This window comes from Neltuma alba, unplaced genomic scaffold, assembly GCF_004799145.2.
Source record: "Neltuma alba isolate B1F8T4 unplaced genomic scaffold, ASM479914v2 tig00002692_pilon, whole genome shotgun sequence".
NCBI lineage: Eukaryota > Viridiplantae > Streptophyta > Magnoliopsida > Fabales > Fabaceae > Neltuma > Neltuma alba.
Window position 1 is genome coordinate 2,264 of NW_021632971.1, and position 26,562 is coordinate 28,825.

A 26,562-nucleotide genomic window follows, 5' to 3' on the forward strand; every position below is an offset into this window, starting at 1 on the left:
TTTTCTTATTCTTCTAATATATTATTATTAGAAGAATATTAATAGAGTTAATTTGAAAAGAAAATGATAAACATGTAAAATAATTTTTACATATATAACCAATTAAACTCCACAGTTACATCCTCAAGGACACAAGGAGTACAAATCTGAAATGAATGAAACTAGAGAAGCAGAAATACCATTTTAAACTTCGGCATTTTAAGATAGTAAATAATGTACTAGATAAAGCTAACATTTTTCATACTTGATCAACCTACTTTTATTTTTTATTAAAAATATCCCACTAGATCTCATTCAAACCTGAATTCATTGTTCACAAATAACCATGATCAATGCCGGTGGAATAATTAGTCGGATTCACCAAATACGCAGCGCGCACGCACCCCCACACTCACACAAATATCAAAATGTTACAGCTCAATTATCATAATGTGCAATGCTTACATAAAAGGTCTCCTAAAGAAAAATAAAAATAAAAACCTTAATACATACAGAACAATTCAACAAGAATGCCGCGATAAGAGAAGTATGACCTGGACAATACGAAACTCTTCAACCCGTAAATGAACTCTTAACCCAAGGTGAAGCTACCATTATGCTATTTTACACTTGATACAAAACAGTAAAAGAGTCCTTCATTTGCCAAGTTTTCCCAGCAGCAGCCTCGGCAGCATCACTTTATGGGAGGTCATTGGCACCTTGTTCTTCCGCGCCTGAAATAAATATCCTAACTGTGTGTTTTTCTCTTTCCTTTATGCTCAGGCTTGGTAGCCCAGAACATTTAATCTGTTAGCTATTAACGTTTGTGGTGTCAAAAAATAGATTGCATACAAGGATGGAAATGAGTTGTCCTAGTCACGGGCAGCTTTGTTCCTGCGCCCGGATATTGGGATAGGCAAGCCATTGAAAATGGGACTAGCAATGGCTGCACTTGAGAGAGCTTGCAAGTCTGGTTTCAAAGTCCATCTTCCAGTTGGCCAGACTGTGCCTGAGTTACTCTTTTCCTGATCTTTGAGGCTTGATGCACTTAATGATTTACGCACTCCAGAAAGCACATCAGTTATTATAGACTCCCCAAGACCCATTGGAATAGAATCCAACCATCCCGACTCAGTCTCAGGAAACAACACTGCCCGACTGGCTGACTTCGGCCTCGTGGCCAAACTCTTTCCTGCGGAAGAAAAGGCACTGCTTCCACCACTAGTTTCTTGTTTTAAAAGCCTGTCAGGAGTATCAGCACCATTATCAACTTCGGCCTTCTGACGTCTACGGACAGATTTCTCATCAGATTTATCACCTCCCCCATCCTCAATCTCTGCATAATACTGAGTCGCTCTTCCATCCCCATTCAGTAAATCATATTCAAAATTTCTTGACCTGTGATTTTGGTTTGATGGCATCTCTGAAATTGGTGAGGCTTTGGGGAGCCAGTCATCTCTAAGCTCATCTCCACTAGCAGATCTATAAACTGCCAATTCCGTTTCTTCATTTCGACCCTTTGGATTTGAAGATTCAAGTCCATAGTATGCCTGTAGAGAAGCCATAGCTGAAGCAGTCCTCTGTCGGGGTGCTTTCAGCCTTAAGGACTGGAAAGGTTCCTGTGTGCTAGATTGACCTGAATGAGGACGTCTCTTTTCAGGACTGTAACGTCTGCAATAAAATTTCAGCAAAATTTTCAAAAAGAGAAAAACAAAATCAGTAAAATGAATTTCCAAGGTTCAGAATAGATTTCAGTACAGTAAGTTGATAATTGATTTTATGCTATCTGAAACTAAAAAGGACATAGCTATCTGATGAACCATTCCATTACCATAAGCAAAATTCAAGAAGAAAATGAATTTTTCCTCGTCCTAGAATATGGAAAGCAAATAGCAAATGTAAATAAAATTTGTAGAAGCGTATCAAATTACACCTAGAGCAATGTAATATTGTTCAGGATGCCGGTAGGCAAAGAACAAACTTGTGGAAAGGCATAGTAAAATTCTTTTATAGTTCCTGAGATCAGTACACCACCACAGAAAACATGATGGCCCACCATTTTTTCTACCCTACATTAAGCATTTTAGCACCCAGTGTTGATATTGATTACAATCCAAAATACAAAGAAAATCTGGCTGGTGAAATGCCAACACGATCCCTGAACTAAAAATACAAATTAATTTTTAAACTTCTTTGTATAAGTTAAATAAAAAGTGAGAAAGATGAATTTGCCTCACAAGTTCTCAAAGGAGTAGATTACGATGAGTGGATACTAAACTAGAGCTAAATTGAAAAATAAGGATAGATTGATTTCTTACAAAACCAATAACCATAGTGGGCACTGCCAAAAATTTGGCAACAAAAGATTTTCCACTGCACAGCAAAGGAAAAAATGTACGAAATTCAAAGTATATTTGTACCCGGAATTGGCAGATCCATTGGGCGGACTATGAGAGGGTGGGTGCCTTCCTGGTAATGGTATTCGCAGAGTCTTCAGTGCAAACATTTGAAGATCCGTGGCTAGTCCATTCATCCTTTTGATATCAGCCACCTAAATCATTACAAAGAGTTGCCATCAAAAGGAAGATAAATCATTACCTGATTATCAACCTAGAAAGCAACTACACATCTCACTCATTAGATACATCAAATATATTAGGACCGTCCTACCGTCAAAATAATCACGGTAAATCTGATAATAGAGGGGAAAGCAAAGCACCTCACGTACCAATAACATCATCATTTATAACTCTAAGAAAAATGCGTGTGCGCGTATTCTCCCGCATCAGTGACATTAAGTAATCAAATACACTAGATAATGCATATGTCCATTTAAAAATATATGTCCAGTCTAACCCCAAACAACACAAGGTGAGTATTCTGAATACTAGTAAAAATAAGATGTTGACATCAGTGAAAGTGTGCAAGTGATTTTCAGACTTCCCACATTAATGTATGAACAGTCCCATCCTATATCTTATCTGAAAGGGAAGCATCACCTATACTTCTGAACTAATGAAGCATAAAAGACTATTTGACAGCTAAAAAGAAATAAAAAAAAAAAAAAATCGTCAGACAGCATATATTCAAGATGAATGGGACTCTGTTCCTCCCATCGTGAAAGCCAGATATAAAAGAGAGGAGGATCAATCTTCATCCCCATTTCCGTTTTCTCCCTCCCACACAACTGATGACAAGTGAAAACCCTTCTTTCCTATTTTCATTTTCCCTTCCACAACCGGTTGCATCCATTACCAAGTATGTCATAGAAGTGGACAACAGCACATCGGGACAAATTATCAGTTGAGTTCTTTTAAAAATCCATGACCCATGTCGACTTTTTGCTGTCTTTCTCTATCAGCATCATCAAGTACTGGGAGAAAGTGGCGGAATCAGAGTGGTTCATCCATCCCAGCTCATTACAAAGGAAACAAACCGCATAACTTCAATTGTTCCACATAATTAGATTAAAAAACAAAGATGTCATTTTTGAATAGTTATATGATATAATATAATAAACACAGAATAATTCTCCTCGCTTTCAGTAAGGCTTTGAACAAATCATTTCACTAATTGCAACCGGTAAAGATAAAAATTCACAAACACCCTCTTCGTGTCAAAGAACAAAGAAAATTAGCTACAAGGGCCTTCAAAAATCGCCAGGAGAATACCGAAAAAGAATACGTAAGACGATTTTGTACCTCGACGCCGTACTTGATGGCCACGCCTGCCAGAGTGTCCAATTTGGAAACCGGGTGCTCAATCCAATTGCGTCCATTACCTCCACAACCACTTCCATTCTGTAAATAATTAGACGGAGACATGTTCGCCAATCGACGACCACCTAAGCCTTCTTTCGCAGAATCCCAATCGCCACTGCCTCTACCGCAGACACCGACACCGAGATCTGCGAGGAGAAACCGGGAATCTCACATGCACAGTCGTGTAAAGGAACCGGTGAGGGAAAGCGAAACGAATTGGCCACAACGCCAGAGAGGGAAAACTTTTCGAATACAGAAATTAGGGCAAAGAAAGATTTGGCTTTCGATATAGAAAACTAGAGTAAAAAGACGAGAGAATGAATCAATGAATGAATACTGTGATATTTTGATGAAGGAGAAGAGAGGCCTTCTTCTATAAAACTTCAACAAGAATTTGACTTTATTGTGCCCCCATTCCCTTCAATTATATGCATTGCGTTGGATTCTTCTTGCTCCTGCGCGTTTTCCCTGTGAAGAAACATGTAGCCATAAATTTTACAATATTTGTAAATTTAAAAAAAAAAAAAGCATTGAACGATAAAATTAAGTAAAATTCTATATGTTAATTTATAAATCTGGTAAAAAAAATGTTAATTTATGAATAAATATAAAAATATCATTAAATTTTGTAAACAAATATATCATCTTTATAATAATTTAACTACAGGCAGCATTATGATTTATTAAATTAACATGTTGATCATACAGATACTAATATTATATGAGTTATTTTTCCTAAAATTTTATATCCTTACTCTTATGAAATTTCACCTAATTATCATGGTAGGGCCTATTTAGATCACGATTCACAAGTACTTCTATATAAATCGAGTCAAAACTTCTTTTATATTTTTTTTACCTTATATTTCATAAATTATGATTAAATTTTTTTTAAATAAATTTTCCTAAACAAAGCCTTAAACTATAATAAAAGTGATCACCATATGACTGAACCCACCATTTTATTCAATCTGCACGTTGAAAAGAAGAAAATGGGTAAGAATATAATTTCATAATCATTCAAATATCACTAGCATTAGGTTAATTATATTATCTGTTTAGTACTCTTTCAGTTCTTAATATAGAACCTAATTGTTGAGTTGATTTTGATTTTAAATATAAGATCTATTTCTAATATTTATCAATTTTTTCTAAATTACTTATATAGATACTCCTTCAATCATAATCAAGTAGAAGAGGAAAGAAAGATAGTAAGAAAGATAATTATGATGTTTTAGAAAAAAACATGTCATATTTTTTATAATTAACTAACTAATCTAATTTTTTTAATCTAATCAAATTAGTTAAATAGATTTTATATTAAAGAGTGAAAGAGTATTAATTAACAAATTATAGTACCAACTAAGGAAATGGTTTAAAAATGGGGGATTTGGGGAGAAAAGTCAAATGAGTTGGGCAGACACATTGAGGAGTGTGAGGATTCTTTCTACGGACAGGATTCGGCTACCAATTATGAGATCATGTGTCTGCTTTCCCTCAGCTTTTTTTTTAAAACATTTTTTTAAAGCTGGAAAGGGCACGAGTTGGGTCAGAGCTTAATTAAACTAAATTAATAAAATATTGGGTTAACGCGGTGAGAGACCACGACTGGGCCACTGCACCGACACACGGCCTAACAAAACTGCGTCCCTCAAATTTAGGGACCCACCGACACCAATCAGTTTGCTGGGCGGAAACAAAACAATGTTTCTTAATTGGAATGACAGGATCACTCTCTAAAAGCAACCTTTTTAATTGTAATTTACTAGTATTACCTTGTAATTTACTAGTATTACCTCCCTTTCTTAATATAAAATCCTATTTATTTTTATTTTGATTCTAAATATAATATTTCAATTTATTTTGTCTCTCATATTTATACATTTTTTCCCATTGTAGTCTTTCTAATAATGATAGATGTAGCCAATACACTTGATTAATAAGAATATTTTAGGAAAGACAACACTTATTTACTATAAATAACTAACTTAATTTATTTTCTTAATCCATTTAAATTAGCCATCCAGTTTTTATATTTAGAACCGGAAGTAGTATAATAGAAAGAAAAAATGTAAGTAGAATTTTGCCTCAATTTATATAAAAATATTTATAAATATAGCTTTATGCAAATGCTTGGTTATGATTTTTAAAAAATTAAATTTTTTATAACAAATATTTTTGACAGACTATTATTTGGATTATTTTAGAGAAATTCATTTAGCAAACAAAAATCAATAAATGTAGCTTGCGAGGCCCCAAAATATGATGTTTGCAGCGAACTTTGGATTGATTAGTTTGGTCAATGTCCATAACATCTTAAAAATTGTTAAATAATAAATACACAATCAGTTTACGAGGAAAAATGTTTAACTAAAATGACTTTTTACATTAAATCAGTTTAATTTCGCTCAAACATATTAATCTAGTTAACGAAGAGTTAATTCATAATTCACAAAGATATAAACTCAAATCTCACTGTGGATATGGAAAACTTTCCATGCAGGTAATATATAAACATCTCAATAATGAATAGACGGTCTAATAATTGAAAATGTTTTTTTTTACCTGATAATTGAAAATATGTTGAAAACAACCACAGAAAATAAAATGCATAAAGCAGGTAAATAAAGGGAATATATAATGTTAAAAATGATTACTTAATATTTATGTTTGAAATAGTAGTATGATTTATTCAGAAAAAATATACCTCTTACGCATACAATTGCTCTGGCCAGACTAGTGTAGTTATTATTAATATACCGAAAACATGACAGCATATATAAAAGTAAGCTAAAATTATCAAGTTTTAGCCAAAAATAAATAAGCTAAAATTTGGATTGTTAAGAGATTAATTAAACGTTATCGGTTAATTTTTATTTTTTTTCGTAGTTTGGTTTGTATGGGTTGCGTCTGGTTTATCTTATACTTTTGTTGTACATTTCTTGATTGGTAACAATGAACCATAATTAATAATAGATAAAGTTGCTAAAGTCATGTTAAAATGGGCCAGCTTTTACATTATTATTCTTTATTTAAATTAAAAAATGTTATGGACACTTGAACCTGTTGAGATATATATCCATTCTTCAATTAATAAAAATAATTTGTTTCATTTAATTTTTTTATTATATTCAAATATCAGCATAATTAAATTTCAATTTAGCGAAGTCAAATATTATAGATTGGATTCCTACGGGTGGTATCTTTCGAGATATAGGCACATATAGATACATAACGGTGGCACTTTATTTTGTTGGCACGGCGTCATTCCGGACGCAACCGTGGAACGGTCAAAAGAGTGATTCTATATTCCGGATGATTCTGTTATTCCCTTTTTTCTTTAAAAAAAAAACTATATATTGCATGCAGTAACAAAATCCAAATAATCTCTCACCAGCAGATTGAAGCATGATTCCAAATATTTTTAAACAATAATTTAACGGAAAATTATATTTAATTACAAAATCAATCTTCAGTTTTAAGTTTAAACCAACTAGAGTCCCTGCATAAAGTGCATATGTGCAACGTTAATATGCATTTAAAAAAATTTAGTGATTAAAATAGAGAACAAGAGAACAAGATTTCTCAATATCTCTCAAGATTGATCCAGTATCCAAATTTGTTAAAGAGGATCGAAAAATTATCCCAGATAGATCTTTTTCAGTAAACAAGCAAACTAAACAAATGATCTTGTGTGTGTTCTTCTCTGGATCAGCAAGTATGGAGGAGCTTCCTGAAGAAATGATACTGGAAATCCTTCTACGCATGCCCGTCAATTTTCTTGTGGGTCCAAGTCATGGCGTTCAAGAATCTCGAACCCTAATTTCGCCAAGTTGCATTTCCAACTCTCTAATTATTCCCAATACCCCAATCGAATCCTTCTCACAACTTCTCCTCAATTGAAATCCATTGATATGAACGCATCTCCTCACAATGATTCTGCCACCATAAACCTCGATTTCCCTCCCCTCGAACCCGACGTCGATGTTCGTATCGTGGGTTCTTGTCGAGGCATTTTACTTCTCCAGATAGAAAAAAAGCAAGAAAAACGTCTGTTTCTGTGGAATCCTGTGATCACTGGCACTTACAAACAGATCACACAGCCTCCTGAATGCGAATATGTAATTCCGTTTGTCTTTTGTTATCATGAATCTATGGATGACTACTTAATTGGTCTCTCCTACTACATTCCTAGTAGGTGGCGTGAGGTTTTGGAGGTTCTTTCTCTGAGGGAAAAAATTGATCTCAAATGCTGCTACTATTGTAGAAAACCAGTTCCAAACCTTGGTACATTCTGGAACGGTGCTATTCATTTCATAGCTTATCGTTATGGGAAATCTTTTCCGGCAGAACTTATTGCGTTTGATATAACAACAAAGGATATAAGAAAAGCACATCTCCCCATCGAACATTCAAACTTTTTGGAAAAGTGCAGATCTGTAAGTGCATAATGAAGGTTGCATATTTCTTTGACTGCTGCAATGTTTGATGAAATACAAGTATGGGTGATGAGATCCGCAGAAGGTCGGACTAAGTTGATCTCCATATCGTGTGACCACAAGATCAGTGGCGTTGATCGCCTTCTGCCATTACTGTTCTGCAAAGAAGGCGATGAATATGTTATAATTCATTGTACAAAAGATGAAGACGAAGGATTATCAAAATGGAATAACAGAGGAGAACTGGCAGAACATCGCCCATTTGGTCCTAATCCACGCATTAGGCCTTCATGTTTCTATAATCATTGGTTGCCTCCATATATAGCATTTTGGAGGCTTGCAATGGCATATACCGAAACTTTACTTCCCCCTCCCTTGAGGCTGTACTGCGGGTTTTGATCAGTCCTCTCCCAACTGTTCCCTCCGTTCCCTCCGTTCGCCCCAAGTTTTTCCTCACTTTCTAAATGCTTTTATTCTTATGTTCTTTTTATCATTAGATTCTACGTAAAATGAGTGATATTTTAACATCTTATTAATAAAAAGTAGTGCATTTTTAAGTAGGTTGACTTAATTAAAACATTGTTGACCTAGCAACCTTGTCTCTATGCTCTTCAATATTCAGAATATAATGCAGTTCGAGGAACAACAACAATTTTTGTGTGCGCTTCTAATTGCAGGACAGCCTCCATGATCTTCTTCCTCGTGATCTTATGGTGTGAGTCCAATAATTAATGGAACATAAGATGTTTTTTTTAGGGCTCTATAAATAGTTTTAGGATTTATGGGGCTTCCAATTAAATACAGTATTCTCTTCTTTAATAATTTCCAATTAAAAAAATAAATGACTTAAATTTTTTTCTCTGCACCAACCCAAGTGACTTCTTCTGTACACAGTGGGGCAAACGCCCGAACAAAGAGATTTGATGACCTCAAAAGTAAATTTAACAAAAAGAAAAAGAAAAAAATTGTAAAATAATTTAAATATTATTAGTCTCTTACTTCTAACACAAATGGTCTCATTTGATTAAAAATGTTAACTCAACATATTTAAATATTCACTTTATACTTAAATGCCAACAAAATATGTTAAATTTTGATTTTTTATTTAAAATTTAAACATGCTTTGTTGGCAATTGTCCAATTACAAGATCAGGTGTTTAGTAGTTATTCCCTTGCGACAACACTCACTGGCATCAACCACACGCATGAAACATATGGGGGGAAATTAACCTGGCCCATTGCCGATTTATTGCGCACCCATTGACCCACTTTAATTAATTAAAAAATAATACAACGATCACCGATAACTTTTTTCAGCAGTGTTTTCATATTATTTTGATTAAAGCATACATTTGGCCTTTTTAATTTTATATAAAATTTTAATTCAGTATCTACAAAATAAGTTTCATATGTAAAACTCAAGGAGTATATTTTTTTAGTTTTTTAATCTCATTCAAATCTTAAATATTAATAAAAAAATTCTCAAATACTAACATATTAAATTTAAGTTTTGAAATAATCATAATTACTATAAAAAAATATTATTTAAAACAAACAATTTTAGAATTTAAAGACCAAAAATGCATTTTTTTTTTAATTCAACCAAACTGAACTCTTACATCCAATTAAATGATCACGTACATACTATAAACTATAATCTATAATTTTTAATTGAAATTCAGGGAAGTCAAGTATTATAGGAATGCGCGTTGCTTCATATAAATCCTTGGTTTTGGTCAATACATACATACATATAAATACGTGTGTGTATATATACATATATAAAACCTTGGAGGAAACGCGCATAAAGCGGCAAGGTTGGCCTGTTTTTGGCGTTTGGTGAGAGATCAGTTGCCGCATTTTAAGGGTAAAGATTCCTTTGTTTATTTGTAGAGCACCTGGAAGCATCCGTGAAAAAGCGAAAACTCGAGTGACTCTGTATTCCAGATCATCTGTTATTCCCTTTTTTTTTTTAAATAATTATTATATAAGAGAAGTACGTTCTTGGTCCTGGATATTAAAGCCATAAAACTAACCTAATTTTAACAGGTAATAGCAGATTTCAGTGATGATGATATAAGATCCTTCGTCAAATTCAAATCCGCGTAGAATAATACTGGCAGACTTTTTCATATTATCAACGTCATTAAACATAAATGGACATGCATAAGAAATTGCAAAGGGACAACATTTATATATAGACTCTTTGTTGTGTTGGAATACGAGTATATAACCCAGTCCCCCACTACGAGCAATATAGCATGAGAGAAGGCAGACGAAAGACAATAGGAGTTCGAATGAAGCAAACGATAGAAATCCCAGAAAATAAGAAGTTTCATCATAATCCATCCAATAAAAAGATGAATTTATAAATAATTCTACCTGTCAAGATGATGATAGCAAGTTACCTATGTTTCTCAAGATGAAATATGATGTTCGCAACTCTCACTAACCACTAGCAATGGACATTTCACATCCTTCCTATTGAACAATGATGCAGATTTGAAACACTGTAAACCTGCCAAAAGAGAAGAACCAAGTGAAAATCATCTCGAGATCATAGCCTTCCCTTAAGCAATTACTCCTCTGGTCCTATTTATAAGATACTTCTAACATATTTCACACAGACAAAAAAAAAAACCTTAAAATACATTAACTCTCTATTAAAATATAACAATTTTTCAACTTTACCCATATTTAATATATACACATCTCAAAAGAGATAACTACCTACACCATAATAAATGAAAGACAAAATAATACATTCATACTGAAAATTTAATGAAGTGACTTATACACATAGAAAAAAAAAAAAAAACCTTCTCTACCTTATAAATAGGACCAAAGGAGTATATCATAAAACATATATTCACCGTATAGCTGGTATACATCAAAAGGTCCAGAAAAAGGGAGGAAAACGGTTTGAGAATATCGGGCATATCGTTTCAGTAATCAGTGTTGAAAATGAGAGTCCTAATGATTATAAAACTAGAACGGGCTAATAATACGGAAAAACTGAGAAATATAGGTATCATTGTTAATGAAATAATTGATACAAGGGAAGTTGGGGCAGCAATCTACCAACCATGAATAAAAAGAAAATAGCAATCTGGGTTAGCAAATTCCCTTTTCGAGCATGAATAACTTTCAAGTTGGTCCAACAGGGGGGGAAAAAACTTCAAATTATATGCCATAGTGCAGCTTATTATCGATACAATCATCTTGTAATCCGGTGCTCAATATACAAAAATCTCTTTCTTAAGCATCAATTAGCAAGCTCATTAGTCTGAGACAAAACATAATAACCCAAAGAACCACAGTAACCCCCCTAGATTTATTCTAGAAGCAATCCAAGTAAACTTTAAGGACTATCTTCTAGTTTTATCCAGACAATAGGTGAGTTTTTCATGTTCTTATGCAACTTTATCTCCAGAAGCTCACAAATAAAAGGAAGGTAGAAAGGGCTGGAGAGCATTCTTCTTCAACACCTAAGTCCTGCTACCATAAATTCCAATTTCCAACACATTTACCAATAAGATGCTCGAAATATAATTTGGCAACATACATCCCAGTTAGACACATAAACTACCAAGATGGCTTCTATAATGAAATCAAATATATAGGTAAAAAAAAAAAGGCTGACAACGACATATCTATAAGTTATAAAAACCACACTGTTCATAAGCCGTGAATTTGCTCCATATAATTGCAAGGGCCCACTCTAATTTATAAAACTGTCCTTCATGGAAGCCAACATATCTATAAAACTTACCATCATACAAATCAATACAAATGCAAAAATAGTTCATAATAACTATTATAGATGCGAAGGAACTCATCCAAGTACAATGAAGTAGGTTAGGCTACGCGCTCAGCTTGTGTGTCAATCAAAACCACCATCCACGATAAGTGTGTGTTTGTGCGCGCTAAATAAAAATTTTGGATAAATTTTGAGGTTTCCAAACAAAAAATCCCAAATCTAATGTTCCTTCCAACTCATCAAATTCTCTTCTTAGTTGAGATTCATAGCAGTTGGGTGAAAATACTTCTATGAAAGCTAAAAGGCAAAATGCAAAGAGGAAAATATAGTAGCATCTACAACTAAGTCTGCAGATCTTTGAGCTGAAGTGAAAATAAGCAATCGGGCAAGATTAAAAACCTCTTGAAGAATCTTAGCTGGGCCTATAATATTGACATTTTATCAACTTCAAATATCAGAAACGGCCAATTTGCTATGAAAAGTCAACAAAATTAAATGATGCCTGATTGATTCAGAATTTGTACCAAGTCATACACGTCATGCCATGCACTTTATTTCACAAAGCACGAGTTGATAAAAAAGAGAGCTGTTAAAGCTTACTGTAGAACTCTGTATGATTCCCCAATTTAAGTTTGATGGGATCAGCTCCAGAAATGTATTAGTCACAGGAGTAAAATCCAGACAGAATGTAAGTCTAAGCTGGATCAGCTACAGGTATCTGGAAAATAAGAACAGAACAAAACACACATGCTCCTAGCAATTCTCTTCAGGATTACTCTCAAACCTTCGATCCAGTAGGTTTCTTGCAAGTCTCTCTTGCCTCTTTTTCTTTCACTCAAATCACTTGAGGTAATTGCTCCCCCAAGATTTTTAATTCAACTTATTCTTGATCATGCTCTTTTTCTTTTTCTTCCTCTGTTTCGACTGTTCTGCTTTCTCTATCCTCAACTCTTCCTTTATATCTCTGATTTGTTCTTGTATTTCCTTGATCGATCCTTCCATATGCTTCATCTTTTCTATTATATTGTCTGCATGTGTTGAACAGCTTTCCAGCTTCCTCTCCATTCTCCACATTGCAAATCTTCTTATGTGTTTCTTCCAGCTGAATCCCCATTTTGTTTTCCCCCTCTCTCGAATTGTACCGCTATGATGCATAATGATGGGATCAGCTCCAGAAATGCATTATTCAAAAGAGAACAATCCAGCCAGAGTTAAGTCTAACGGATTAAGGCACAAACAGCAATAAAAATGCAAGAAAACCCACAAGGAACACAATGTTCCACCATTTGAGATGGTAGGGCATCCCAACGGATTCTCCCACTGGCTGCTTGCTTCTCTTCCTTCTGGCCTCCAACAACCCCACCCCCCCCCCCCCAAAAAAAAACACACACCCAAAAAAAAAAAAAAATGTATGCAACCACTTCCTCTCGCTCTAACATCTCAAAACTCACGGGCCATTAGTTAGGACACATCAAAGTTGCAGTCAGATGTGCAAGTTAGCAACCCAACTTTACAAAAGTTCTGAACAAGGTTCAAAGAAAATAAATAAAAAATAAAGTTTGCTGCAATTGCAGTTAACTAATATTCATCAACAGTCACCAGCAAAATGGGGTGGCAGTTTCGGGGCTTCCCGTTATATGCCACTGACAATATTGCTATTCATCAAACTCAGAGTTAATGACACGATATAAACTCCTTTTACATTCATCTTCATCTTCTTGTGGGCTATGCATGTTGAATAAAACCAACCAAACTCACATCCTTTGATAAGTCAGATGCAAGATAAGCCAAAAAATGACCAGACAAACAGCTGCTCTTGTTGAGCTGGTAGTTTTCCTTTAAAATTGGATGAAAACCACCATCCATGCAAACATCTGACCACACGTGCCAAAATATTTTCCTCCGGCTTGGATCAATGTGTACCCCCACCCAAAAGATTCACCATGATCAACCCGCTACTGCCAATTCACCGCCAGTAAAGCATCAAAAAGACAAAAAGATGCCTCCAACCAAAAAGATCAATTATTTCTTAAAAGTGAGCTCCTCTAATGCCCATAACCTCTAGCTAAGTAAACAATGACAGCCAATAAGTTTCTAATCAAACACAGTTAGTCAGCTAGTTAATTTGCTCAGGAGGTTTCAGTGGCTAAAGAACAATCAAACAGTAAGTAAAAAAATGGAAAGCAAGGGTAATAACAAGAAGATTCCAAAATTAAGCTGCACCTCAGTACTTCTCGATCATATTACTTGTGAGTTGTGACGGCAAAACAAAGATCGTTGTACATGGAAATACACACAAGCATAAGTTTCAACCAATCTAACAAAAGAAAAGGAATTCAAAACCAAAGAATAACAGAAGGTTTCAAACTTACAGAAAAATTACTCGCAGGTCTTAATCGAGATCTTCTTGTCTGGTCTCCGACTCAAAATTCTGGTTTCCACTTCTTCCGGAATTTGATTCCCCGCTATTATTTCCGCTGACGTTGGCATTCCCAGTACTGCTAGTCTCGGCTATGGAAGCTAGTTGCCTAAAAGGCCAAGGCAAAGAAACCCTAAACCTGCGTTCTCTCGGTGTGTCTTCTCCAGATGTTGCACTACCACCGTCACCGCTGCCCCCATTACCTCCTTCAGAAGAACCAGCGGACTCACCTTCCCCTGCAGATTGATTTCGATTCTCCTGTGTAGATGTCCCACCAGCTCGTTGTTCGTAGTCAGGATCATCCGTTGGTAACTCGTAACGGCAAACAGGGCAAGAATTATGCAATTCCAACCAAGGCAAAATGCAATCTGAATGATATATATGTTTACATGGCATCTGCTTCGCCTCTTCCTCGAGCTCAAATGTATCTTTACAAACGGCACACTGCGATGATTCCGAAGCCAGCAACTCTTCTGAAATCTTAATCGTAGGAAGGCCCTCAATGGCAGATTTCGAAGCTGGAGGCGTCCCGTGTCGGTTAGGATCGTTCTCCGCAAGCTGTTGAATCAATTGCTCGAGGCCAGGTCCAAAAAAATAATCACCAAAATTGAGATTCGCGGGCAGACGGAAGGTTCCACCGGGGTCTCCAGAGTTCTCTATCACAAATTGAACATTAGCACCGCCGGCTCTCAGGGTTTGAAGATAGTTCTGAAGAAAAACAAAAGGGTTGAACGCATCAGTTTCCCCGAACGGAGACGATCGATTAGGTCCACCACCGAAGAGAGTAGAGAGATCGTCGATTATCGGTGCACCAGCACCACTACCGCCGCCGGTGGAAGTGGTGGAAAATACTAGAGGAAAGCCGGCACCGCCGCCGCCAAACTCAGAAGTAAACGAAAAGAAGGGATTAGAAAAATTAGGGGCGGGATTATCGACTTCCTCAATGAAGCCGCCGTTGCAATTGGGACAAGCGAGATCAGAGGAAGATGAAGTCCTAATGGATACGGTGGCGTTGCACTCATGGCAAAAATAGAGTTGAGAAGAACCGCTGAAAGCAATCCCGCCGCCGCTCCCTCCACCGTCGCCGCCGGCGGACGACATATTACCCGGGTCAAGAGAAAGGAAGGGGAGAGAGAGGAAGACCGTAGCGCAACTGCGTGAGAGGATAGCTTAGCCGTAAAATGTGAAAATAAAAACAGACGGGGGGTGGCGGAGAGATGGTTAACTCATCCCACGCGCCGATTTTCACGCGCCGCTATTGGTAGGTGTGCGACTGGGCGGTGACTCATTTATTTGACAATTACACTTTTCCGTCTCAAGTCTGGACTCTGTACGGTAAGCAGAATCAAAGAAAATCAATGTATTGTATTTTATCTTTACATTTAAATTTTTGTACTCTTATTTAATTTTTATAAATTCTGTTTAAAATTTATTAACTTAAATAAGTGTTCGATTGTCAATGCTGCAGTGAGATTTTTCTATTTTATTTTATTTTTCGAAATTAATTTTTTATGTTATTAACTAAAATTTGGGAGAAGAGGTAAATACAGCCAAAAAATGAAAATTTGGATAATTATTTATATATATATTAAAATTAAAATTATATCTATCTGTTTTTCATTATTGATGATATGAATAATATTCTCATAGGTTATCCATTGAGTTTATTTTTAAATTATAAAATTAATGATGACGATAATGATAAGACTAAATCTATATTTGTGTATAATTAATTAAAGTAAACAATAAAATTATCGAATAATAGAATTCTTTTTTTTTTTGGTAGAGATCGAATAATAGAATTCTGTTAACAAGATGTGAATCTTCATCCTTATTAATGTGGAGAACTCGTGTTTTGATAGGATTTTACTTAACTCTTTATAAATTAGATCAATGTATTATCTCCCACTCTATATTTGTCATGCGTCATTCTAAATGTTATCTACTCTCTTTTAAATTTATAATTTTTTAAGCTATTCTTATTGTTGGATATATTAAAAAGAAATGTTTATTAATGAAGTAATTTTCAATACAAATTATTAAAAAAGGTATTTTTGGTATAAAAAAAAGCACACATTTTTTAAACAATTAATTTAACTACGTTATTTTTTTTTCATAACTTAATTATCTAGAACAGGGAATATATTACGCATTTGGGATCATATCCTCCACAAATGGGGAAAAAAAGATCTTTCATTCGGAGCCATAAAATTGTGGTGTCTGTGAGCGAAATTTAGCAAAAATTATAAGACAAAAAAAAAAACCCAATCAAATTTGAACGTAAAATCCTTTTTTATTCTGCAAAACATGAAATCCATATTGAACTTATTCTACGTATTTAATTTGGCCAAAAAAAACTTTTAGGAAAATAACCATAAAACACATGTTAAATTTCAAAATAACAAATAAGTAAAGTTTGGTATTGGTGATTTGGTGCAAATGTATTGGTTATTCTTACAAAGCTCTTGACATGATAAAATCACCGATGGTCATTTTAAAATTTATTGGGTACTTTTCTGTTATGTTGGCAACATTTTATTATATATAGTGTATGCTGGGGTATTCTTTGTTAAATGCATATTTTTCCGGTAACACCTTTTTAACAAGAAAACGGACTCAACTGCCAAAAAAATGAAATGTGAATACTAAAAAAATTTAAAAAAATAAGTACAGAAAATTAAAGTTTAGAGATAAAATGATTAAAGTAAAGTAAAAATATAAGAAAATGAATATGAAGAAATGAAAAATGAATACTACAAAGACGCCAGTTATTGGTGATGATGGATTGATGGCTGGTGGGCATGGATCTGTGTTGTCAACTAAAAAAAAAAATGTTGATTTCAATTTTCAACCAAAATCTTGATTCTTTTTTCGAAAATTTGGTGTCCTAATATAGTAATTAATATTCTTCTAATTTTATTTATAAGTCATTTTCAATATGTTTCACATAGATTAAAAAAATTTTAAGTTTCATTAACTCTCATTTAAAATCTAATAAATTTTTAACTTTATCCCTATTTAATATACATTATACCTCATATAAATAAAGTCAACACAATAATAAATGAAGGGTAAAGTTGTACATCTATATAAAAAATTTCTCTTAATATCCTTATAAATAGGACTAAAAATATCTTCTTCCTCCACCATATAAATAAGATCAAAGAAGTATTCTAAAAAAACTACTCAAATATTTTTTTTTCAATTTTTTACTTACTTTTTTTTCGTGGTTAATATTTTGAACTCTCCCATCAATCATTATCAATCCACATTAGCCATAAATAATTGTAGTTGACTCTAGCCTCTGCAAAAGTCACATATCCATCTAGAAATATTAACTCCCTTTTATTATTTGACACTGGGCTGATTATTAGGGGCAAATGTAGATTATTTACTCTGCTTTTAATAAATATCTTGGGATTTGTCTCTGCTCTTCAACTCTGTAATTTTGTAATCTGTCCATCTTAAAAATTCAACTTAATTTTTGCAAATCAATTAACAACTTTTAATCAAAGTTAGTTAGTCATTATTGTTTCATACATGAAGATTAAGAATATTAAGTAAAGAAAAAAGTTCGCTTCTTTATATTTGATATACTAGTTCTGAACTTAATTATAAGATCCTATTGGTAGATTATAAACAAAGTCTTATAATTAGGATCGGAGGTAATATTAAATTTTGGACTAGGTTTTTGTCTTTAATTATTTATACTTAATATGTACAAATAATAGGAAGAGTTTAAAAAACATCATAATATTAAGTTAAGATCCCTTTTGTTATTGTTGTGTGGGCCTGGAAGTGATTTTCCTTAAAATAAATATGATTTTTCATGAGATGAAATTATTTGGATCCAGAACCTTCTAGCATATTACAATTCGTTGACAGCTCCGATGCGGGACAAGTTCGTGCTTCAAGTCATCGGCGAATGATACTTTGCAACTTGCAGAGGGAAATACCCGTAACTACTGCTACTATTGTTTTTTTTTTTTGGACCGGAATTATTATTATTATTAATAAAAAGACTTGAGAGGATATTTGTTTGTCATAACGTTACCCTTAAGAAAAATATCATAGATAAAAGACGTATTTTCAAGCAAGGTATTTGCAACATGAAGTGTTCATCCAGGGTAGGCCCCACACGGCAACAGCTTTAATCTGGGCCGTCAACTAATTTTTTTATTTTCACAGTTTTTATGTATTTGATTATTAAGAAATTTTTTAATCAAACGAAGTTTTATAACTAAGATCAGAAATAATATTATTTAAAAAATATTCCGAAGTATTCAAATTAGCCGCTACAAATATTTTTGTCTTTATCTCCAAAATTTTGAAATACATTTATTTCAAGGTGAAAATAAAGCAATTTTTTAAATATATCAATATCAAAATTTTTACAATTAAAATATCCATAAGAGCATAATTCCCTATATGCTCAGTATTCATGTAATATTGAATAAGGATATGACAGAAAACACTATCCACATAGCAGTATCATAAAAAAGATAATTCAAAAAATATAACAGCTCAAAATATATGGGAAGAAAAAATATTATCAGTGAAAGTATAAGAATTTATGATTATCAATCTGGACAAGAAATATATTTACATAACATTGAAAAAACCATTTTAATCTAGTAACATATTCAGAAAGCATAGGTTGCTCATAAAAGGCAAAGCAAGAAGATTATCAAAGTTGGTATCCAAGGTAAGACACTAATGATTAGACGATTATGTTTAGGGTTCAGATGCTGGTGCCAATAATCATGATGTAAGAAATAGGGGGGAAGAAGCATTGTGTAAAATGCAACATTGACAAAAATGGATTCTAACAAAAGTTTTCATATTCACCAACGGGAGTTGGTTCAAGTAGTAAGCGGCTTGGTACCACTTAAGCGAGGTCTCGAGTTCGAGCCTCAGCTTATGCAGAAATCCCCGTTAGGAGATTCACTCACCACAACCAGGTACACGACGCGGGTCGGATCCAAATGTAATCGGAGCAAAAGATCTAGTGAACTAAGTGGGCAACCAAAAAATTTTTTTTTTCATATTCCCACTCCCATTGACCCCACCAAATATGCAATCTTCTTTGAGGCCTGCCTAAACAAAATAGTCTACCATAGAAAAACGAGGCCCTGCGGCCCCGACACACCCAAGAAAAACCTAGTTCAAGAATTTAGATGCTCAAGTGTCTGTTACTAACAGATAACTGTTACATCATTGTGAACATATTTGACATGTTTGTTCCATCTGATTTCGTGAAATATAATAGAGAGAAAAAAAAAGGACCACTCCTATGATTATTCTAAAGGTACTAAACTCATGGAATAAGGAAACACACTAGGCCTTGGACGAGGTAAGGAATTAGTCAGGTCACGAAGATTGCAGGATTCAACCATGATGTTCTTCTCAAAGTTAGTTATAAAAGTAAACATTATCACCCACCTTCATCAACAAAACTCCATCCTTGAAACTTAAAGGATCCATCCATGGCCTTTGAAGTATACCTGCTCTTTGCAAAACCGAATGCCTCAAATTGCAGAAGAACTTGGAATTCTCCCCTTCGATCTCTTCCAATGATTTCCAGAACTTTGATTCCCATTTAGTCTCATGGTCATCTTTAAGATGCCACACATGAATACCTTGCTCGGTTATCATCACATAGTGAAGCACTCCCTTCCATTCTCCAATACAAGCTGCGGGTGTAACTCTCAATTTCGGGGCTGGAATTGGCGTTGAAATCAACAAAGATAGCTCATTCTCAAGATCCAAAGTCAGAAGTTGATCAGAATCAGTTAACCAGTATATGATACCCCCAGCGTAAGTTCCTTGGATTAAACTGTCATCACAGCGACAAATCTCATTTGACTTTTTCCATGATTTAGTTTCTGATGAGTATATTTCAAATGTGAAGTAATGTAATGGTTCTTCTTCATTTCCTTCCCAATCATCCTCAATCTCAAGCGGCTTGACTTTTACCAAGTTGAACTTGGTAGAGACATCCATGGGGCGTTTGTATGGGTCAAAAGACAACACTATGCTGTCAGTTTTGTCATAATCAGGACAATCCAAAGAAATCCGTTGTTTGTTTGTGGGGTTGCAGATATAAAGAGTTGTTTTTGTTGAAGAAGAAGACATCTTACTGTAGTTCAGACAACAGATCAGACCATTGCATGAAGACAGCACTATAACATCTTCAGGAAGGAAATTGAACATGTCACTATGAACTACGGATTTTGATCGTGTGTTGGGATCATCATTGTTGTGATCAAGAAGAGGGATGTTTATATAATGGACGCTTCTGACGTTTTCGGTGATCCATATGAAGGACTGTTGAAAAATGAAGCCTGACAGGGTTGGCTCTGTCTTCTCCAACAGAGCTTTTATGAAGGAACGATCGTAGGAGATAAAGCTGGGCCATTTCTTAGCAACACACTTAAAGCCAAGCAAGGTCCTTGTCGAAATACGTGATAGAATGTTTAAAAGGTTCTTCCTGTCCAGAAAGCCATTAAGCTTCTCCATTTCCTAAAATAGCAGAAAAAATAGTAGAGGATTTAGTTCAAATTCATTTTACACTACGTACTAAAGCTGCAAGTGGTGGTTTTTAAATAAAATAAATGCTACCGCCCAGATCATAGATATAAGTGGGAGTCTTCAACTCTATGGTAAGAAGATTACTAAGAATGTGGAAAAGGATACACATTATAATTGGCCAATGTAAAACGAAGAAGGATCATAATCATAAATCAAATTTAAAATGTAAAGAGGAAGGCGATAAACATGTTTTATGCTAAAATAAAAACTTGAAGGGAAAATATAGAAGATCATGTCATCACCTCAAATGGAATTACAAAGTTTTTTGTAATGATTACCACTATCACTTTCAAAAATGATGCTAGGCTACCCGGGTTTGAGGGTTTAGGGGTTCCACAATAACATGCAAGGGAACTAACACCATAAAAAATCACCCATGCAGCTCATGAACATTCACATTTCACAGGGTGAAAGAAAAATAAAGAACAGGGAATCCAATCCAAAATGCATTGTTAGTTTATTACCTGATTTGGCTGGCCACGGTGCTACGTTCAGAATGGTAGACGTGAAAACATAACCGCAAGCGGAACAGCACAGCACAGAAGAGGCGTGAGCCAATTCAAGCCTTTTGAAGACATTTTTTTTTTGAATGACCTTTTGAAGACATAATTAATGATTAGGAATATATCAAGGTACATGACAGATGAAATGCATAGGAAAAATATATATATATTTATATATCTGTGTGTGTGTTTTCTTTTTTAGCAAAGACAAGATATATTGCTCTGGTATTTTTATTACAAGACACTTCAAACTATTTCACAATACTAGTAAACGTAGTTAAAAGTAGTTTTTATGGTTAAAATGATAAAAAATTATTACAACTTTTCAAGATTACTCCAATGAAAATCAATGTACTAGTATATCTTAATTACTTTTAATGTTTTTTTTTCATAGTCTCTCTTTTAATTTGTTTAACATAGTCTCTTTATAATACAATTAATAAGGACATTTATGAAAAATAAGATACTAAAGCTATTGGCTTTTCGCAAGATGAGTTATATTTCGGACCATGAAAATTTCTTACAAGATTTCTTACGTTCAAAATCATTGTACTCAATGAGTTCAAATTTTGACATAGTACACAAGGTAAAAAAGAAAAAAAGTGGACAAAGCAAAAAATCACAAACGATTGAACCGGTTAAAGTATTACTCATATTCATCGACAACATTTAATTATCAAACCATGACCTAGTTGTTATTGAATTGATTGCAACTGATCAAAGTAATATATTTTAAAATAGTTAGTTTTTAACATATACTAACCAACTATTACCTCTAATTATTAATATGAGATCTAATTATACTGCAAACTACTAATATTAATAATCGGAGGTAGTATTTTAATATGAATGTTTGTGTGAAAAACTTTTTAAAAAAAGAATATTGAAAAAATAACGAATAAAACTATAAGTAAATATTTTGTATGTTAAGAAAATATAAATGAAATAATTATAACTATTTTGATGTGTTGCAATAGTAAATTCGCTACCATACCGATCCCTTGGGTAAGATCCCATTCGAAGTCCTTTGCTAACAAGGACAAACTAATTTCTAGTATTGTAACCACACAATAATATCATTGCTTGCTAGAATTTTAGATTAAGGAACGACAACGAAAGTTGAAAGAGTGAAGAGAAACATTTCCTTGATTAGTTTATAAAGGCACCAAACTCATGGAATAGGGGAGCACAATGGGACAAGGTAAGGAATTAGTGCTCAGGTCTTGAAATTTGCAAGCTTCTGCCATCAAATTCTTCTCAATGTCATAAAAGTAGACATGAACAAACACCTTCATCAACAATACCCCGTCTTTGAAGCTTAAAGGATCCATCCATGGATTTTGGTGCAAACCTGCTCTTCGCAAAACATGGTTCTTCAAATTGCAGAAGAACTTGGGATTTTCCCTTTCAATATCTTCCAATGATTTCCAAAACTTGAGTTCCCATTTAGCCTCATAGTAATCTTCAAGATACCACACGTGAAGACCATTCTCTGTTATCATGACATAGCAAAGGATCCCTTTCCACTCTCCAATACAAGCTTCAGGTATGGCCTTGAACTCTCCTGATGGGATTGGTGTTGAAATTACCAAAGATAATTCCTTGTCAAGATTAAAAGTGAGGATATGATCTGCATCAGTGAGCCAATACAAGACATTCCCAATGTAAATTCCTTGTTTCTTGATTGAACCGTGGTCGTAATGGCATATCTCATTTGATTTCTTCCATAACTTTGTTGTTGATGAGTATAATTCAAATGTGAAGTATTGCGATAATTCAACCTTGTCCTCATCTTCTTCATCCTCATTCTCGGTCTCAATCTCAAACTGCTTCACCCTTACCACGTGGAAGTTGGTGGAGACGTCTATGGGGTCTTTGTATGGGTCAAAAGTCAACACTATGCTTTCATGTTTGTTATAGTCAGGACAATCCAAGGTAATCCATTCTTTGTTTGTGGGGTTGCAAACATAAAGAGTTGTCTTCGTAGAAGAAGATAAGAAACAGCAACTGCGACAGCAAAGTAGACCATTGCATGAAGACAAGACAACAACATCTTCAGGGAGGAAACTGAACATTTTGTGGTGAATTATGGATTTTGACCTTGTGCTCTGCTCATTATGATGTCGATCAAGGGAGTTAATGTTCATATAACTGATAGTTTTTATGTCTTCGTTGCTGCACCTGAACTTTTCTTGAAAAATGAAGCCTGACAATGTTGGCTCTGTCTCTTCCAGATGAACTTTGATGAAGGAACGATTGTTAGAGATAATGTTGTACCATTCCTCAGAAACACACCTAAAACCAAGCAAGATCTTCACTGGAACACGAGATAGAACATTAAAGAGGCTGTCAATGTCCAACGACCCATGAAAATTCTTCATATCCTACAACACCAAAGAAAATTGAAGCAGGCTCAATTCAAATCCGTTTTAGACTATGTGCCGAATCAAGTCGGTGCTAGTTTTTGAAAGAATTGCAACTTTATTTCACCACTGAGTTGCATCAATAAATTTGCTTAAATTCAATTTCCGGAAACAGTTTTTTCCTGTCTAATACAGGTGTTGCAGATGAATTTCCAACTTGAGCAAACATTTCCTAATTCCAACAAGTATCTACGAAATATTTTCCTTCCACAATCCTCAATAAGCAGAACTTCTAGTCATTATTTCAACCAGTTGAAGAGAATTTACCTCTCCAGGCAAAACTACTGCTTTGTTCTTACCTATGTTATTCACTTTTGATTTTACTTCTATTTAGTTTTTCTTTTCAATAGTCTTAAGAACAGCTAATCGAAGATCACACAAACCCAAAAACACAGCTTCATAACTACCCAATTCCTCCATTTTACAGACCCTATGCATGGAAACAAAGAATCAAAATAATGAGACATTACCCTTATGCTTTCACACCCGACCCTCTCGAGCTCTCAGCTCCCAGTTTCGCTACGATGATTCTTTTTTCACTCTTTCTAGCAAACCAAACAGATATCGACTTGAGATTTAGTAAATTAGAAAAAGGCAAGCAATCCTCTTTCTCTTATAACCTTCCGCGTCGGCCAAATGAGAAAGGAAATAAAAGAAATAGCTCACTACTTAGCTGCTCTAATACCAGTAATTCTTCACATAAACCGGACAGGACCTCATCGATTTGAAGAACATCAGAACTTAAAGGAGGAATCGCAAGAGCTCACGCAAAAAAATTTGAAGAGCAGGCGAAGAAACGGAAACCAAAAGCACAGAGCGATATGAAAGATTTCGGAAAGCAGGGGTCATCAAAAGCTCGCCCGAAGTTGGAAAACCAAAGCGCAGAGAAATATGAAGAAGATGTCCAGAAACCAGGGGTCACCATTTAAAGCTCGTGCTAATCAGAAAATATTGATGAAAAAGGTAAAAAGCTTAGAGAAAGACACTGAACCTGCTGTTTTTGCTGTTGTTCCATCCTTGAGTTCCTACACTGTCTTCTTCCTCTTCTCTATCTTCCTCTCGAGCTAAATCTCGACTACCTTACCTTCCTGAGATTCCGGTCAGAAGTATAAAAATCAAAAGAAGAAAACGCCACAAAGCACAACTTCACTTGCATTAATTCCCTTTTACTCACTTTTTTCCTGCTAACCAACCACACTCATTTTTGCATATAAACACCATGAACTCAACAATGAATAATTAAAGCTCAGCTCATCCGAAGAGCGTTCAAAGCAGAGAACGAGAAATCCAAAATGCGTCGTTAGTTTGTTAACTTCGGCTCGCCACAACACTGGCACCGCAATTCGAATGGCAGGGCATTAGTGGGATGGGAGTACGGAATATAAACGTGGACTGTAGAATCTGAATCGACGTCCGGTGCATGAGTGGCCTGCAGCAAAATGGTGTGAGCCAAAAAAAAAAGTCAGAATTTTAATTCTTTTTTTTCTTTTCCATTTTATGATTATGTGTGTGTTGTCTGTGTCGACAGCACTTTCTCTCTTTTTATAATATTTCTTTTAAATTTGTCTGAATATTTAATGTATTATTATCTATTTTATTTTTAGTTTAATGCACTTAATATATTTTCTTTTTTAATTTATCTCATTATTACTTTTTTACATTTACCCATTTATATATAGGGGTATATTTGACAAAAAAAATTATATTTGTTACATATTAATTAATTTTAACTAATTTTAACTGCTTTCTTAAACTATGTAATTTAGTTAAAAGGATCTTATAATAAGAAACAGAGTAGTAGTTAAGAATTTAAGATGTCTTGATTAGATTGTTTTATTTATTCATCTAGATTTATTATTGTTGCTAATCATCTTCGTTTTGGGTTTTTAAATGTCAATCATTAATGAGTTAAGGTGCTTTGATCATACTTTTGTCTTTTCGAAATACTTAGATATCCAAACGCTTAGCTATTTTCATAAATTTCGGCCAAAAAAAGGTTAAGATTTTAAATTAAATTTATTATTTTATTAAACTATTGAAAATAATGATTGGATCTCTGATTAAAAGTTTAATGATTAAATCTATGTTAAAAACAATAAATTATTTTAACCCCAAAACTTTATCTTCAGTTACTGTTTAGGTGCTGATGAGATTGTAGGGGGGAAAAAGTTGATGATAAATAATTTCTTTGTAACAAAAACCTGTCATGCTTTTCCTGATATTTGAGAAGTGTAAAAAACATGAAGATTAAAATGATTTCTCTTGTTCTTTTTTTTTTCCCCCTTAACGTCTTCAAGTAAATAGTCAGGGCGCCAACGGATCAAATTTCGGTTATGCAGTGCCTTAATATGAGTATGCTTAATTAGCCTAATGCTGTATACAGAATCAGGTTAAGACGTAAGACAGTACTTGACGAAGGGCCATTAATTGCACGTTAAGAATTCTCTTAATGTTCTGACTTGGGTTTAAGATAAAGTAAATCTTGAGTGTTAATAAGCAAGGTCATCAACAGAGGAGAGAGAGCCTACAGTTTTAAATTGAAACATATTTTTTTTAAAAAAAATGGAACACGAACAATTAAAATTAAAGACAGAAATATTTATTAAAAATCAGTTCGTGGAGTATGAAAGTATTACAAAAGATAAAACTAAATGCAATTTTAATTTTTCAAAGAGAAATAGAATGTT

At 34.2% G+C, this 26,562-nt stretch overlaps 4 protein-coding genes across 6 annotated transcripts; 1 reads left to right on the plus strand and 3 right to left on the minus strand.

The window, feature by feature from the left end:
* Positions 1–391: 391 nt before the first annotated feature.
* LOC114735522 (uncharacterized) lies at positions 392–4,183 on the minus strand. 2 transcript variants are annotated; one of them, XM_028923233.1, is made up of 4 exons: positions 4,078–4,180; positions 3,681–3,886; positions 2,400–2,530; positions 392–1,650 (listed from the first exon to the last, which is right to left on the minus strand). In XM_028923233.1, the coding sequence occupies exons 2-4, from the start codon at positions 3,801–3,803 to the stop codon at positions 852–854; spliced, it is 1,053 nt and encodes a 350-aa protein (XP_028779066.1). In that variant the 5' UTR covers positions 3,804–3,886; positions 4,078–4,180; the 3' UTR covers positions 392–851. The 2 variants fall into 2 exon arrangements, with proteins under 2 accessions (XP_028779066.1, XP_028779060.1); XM_028923227.1 differs by having other exon boundaries at positions 3,681–4,183.
* Positions 4,184–7,654: 3,471 nt separating this feature from the next.
* Positions 7,655–8,191, plus strand: LOC114735538 (uncharacterized). Its single transcript, XM_028923241.1, has one exon. It carries the CDS (start codon positions 7,655–7,657, stop codon positions 8,189–8,191), a length of 537 nt encoding a protein of 178 aa, XP_028779074.1.
* Positions 8,192–10,285: 2,094 nt separating this feature from the next.
* On the minus strand, positions 10,286–15,502 carry LOC114735549 (E3 ubiquitin-protein ligase RING1-like). Of its 2 annotated transcripts, XR_003739285.1 has the most exons (3): positions 14,312–15,502; positions 12,540–13,083; positions 10,286–10,697 (listed from the first exon to the last, which is right to left on the minus strand). XR_003739285.1 is itself a non-coding variant. In XM_028923251.1 (2 exons), exon 1 carries the CDS (start codon positions 15,457–15,459, stop codon positions 14,332–14,334), a length of 1,128 nt encoding a protein of 375 aa, XP_028779084.1. In that variant the 5' UTR covers positions 15,460–15,499; the 3' UTR covers positions 10,286–10,697; positions 14,312–14,331. The 2 variants fall into 2 exon arrangements, 1 of the variants encoding a protein (XP_028779084.1); XM_028923251.1 differs by lacking the exon at positions 12,540–13,083 and having other exon boundaries at positions 14,312–15,499.
* Positions 15,503–22,606: 7,104 nt separating this feature from the next.
* Positions 22,607–23,833, minus strand: LOC114735514 (F-box protein At5g07610-like). The gene has a single exon (XM_028923217.1). It carries the CDS (start codon positions 23,831–23,833, stop codon positions 22,607–22,609), a length of 1,227 nt encoding a protein of 408 aa, XP_028779050.1.
* Positions 23,834–26,562: the final 2,729 nt, after the last annotated feature.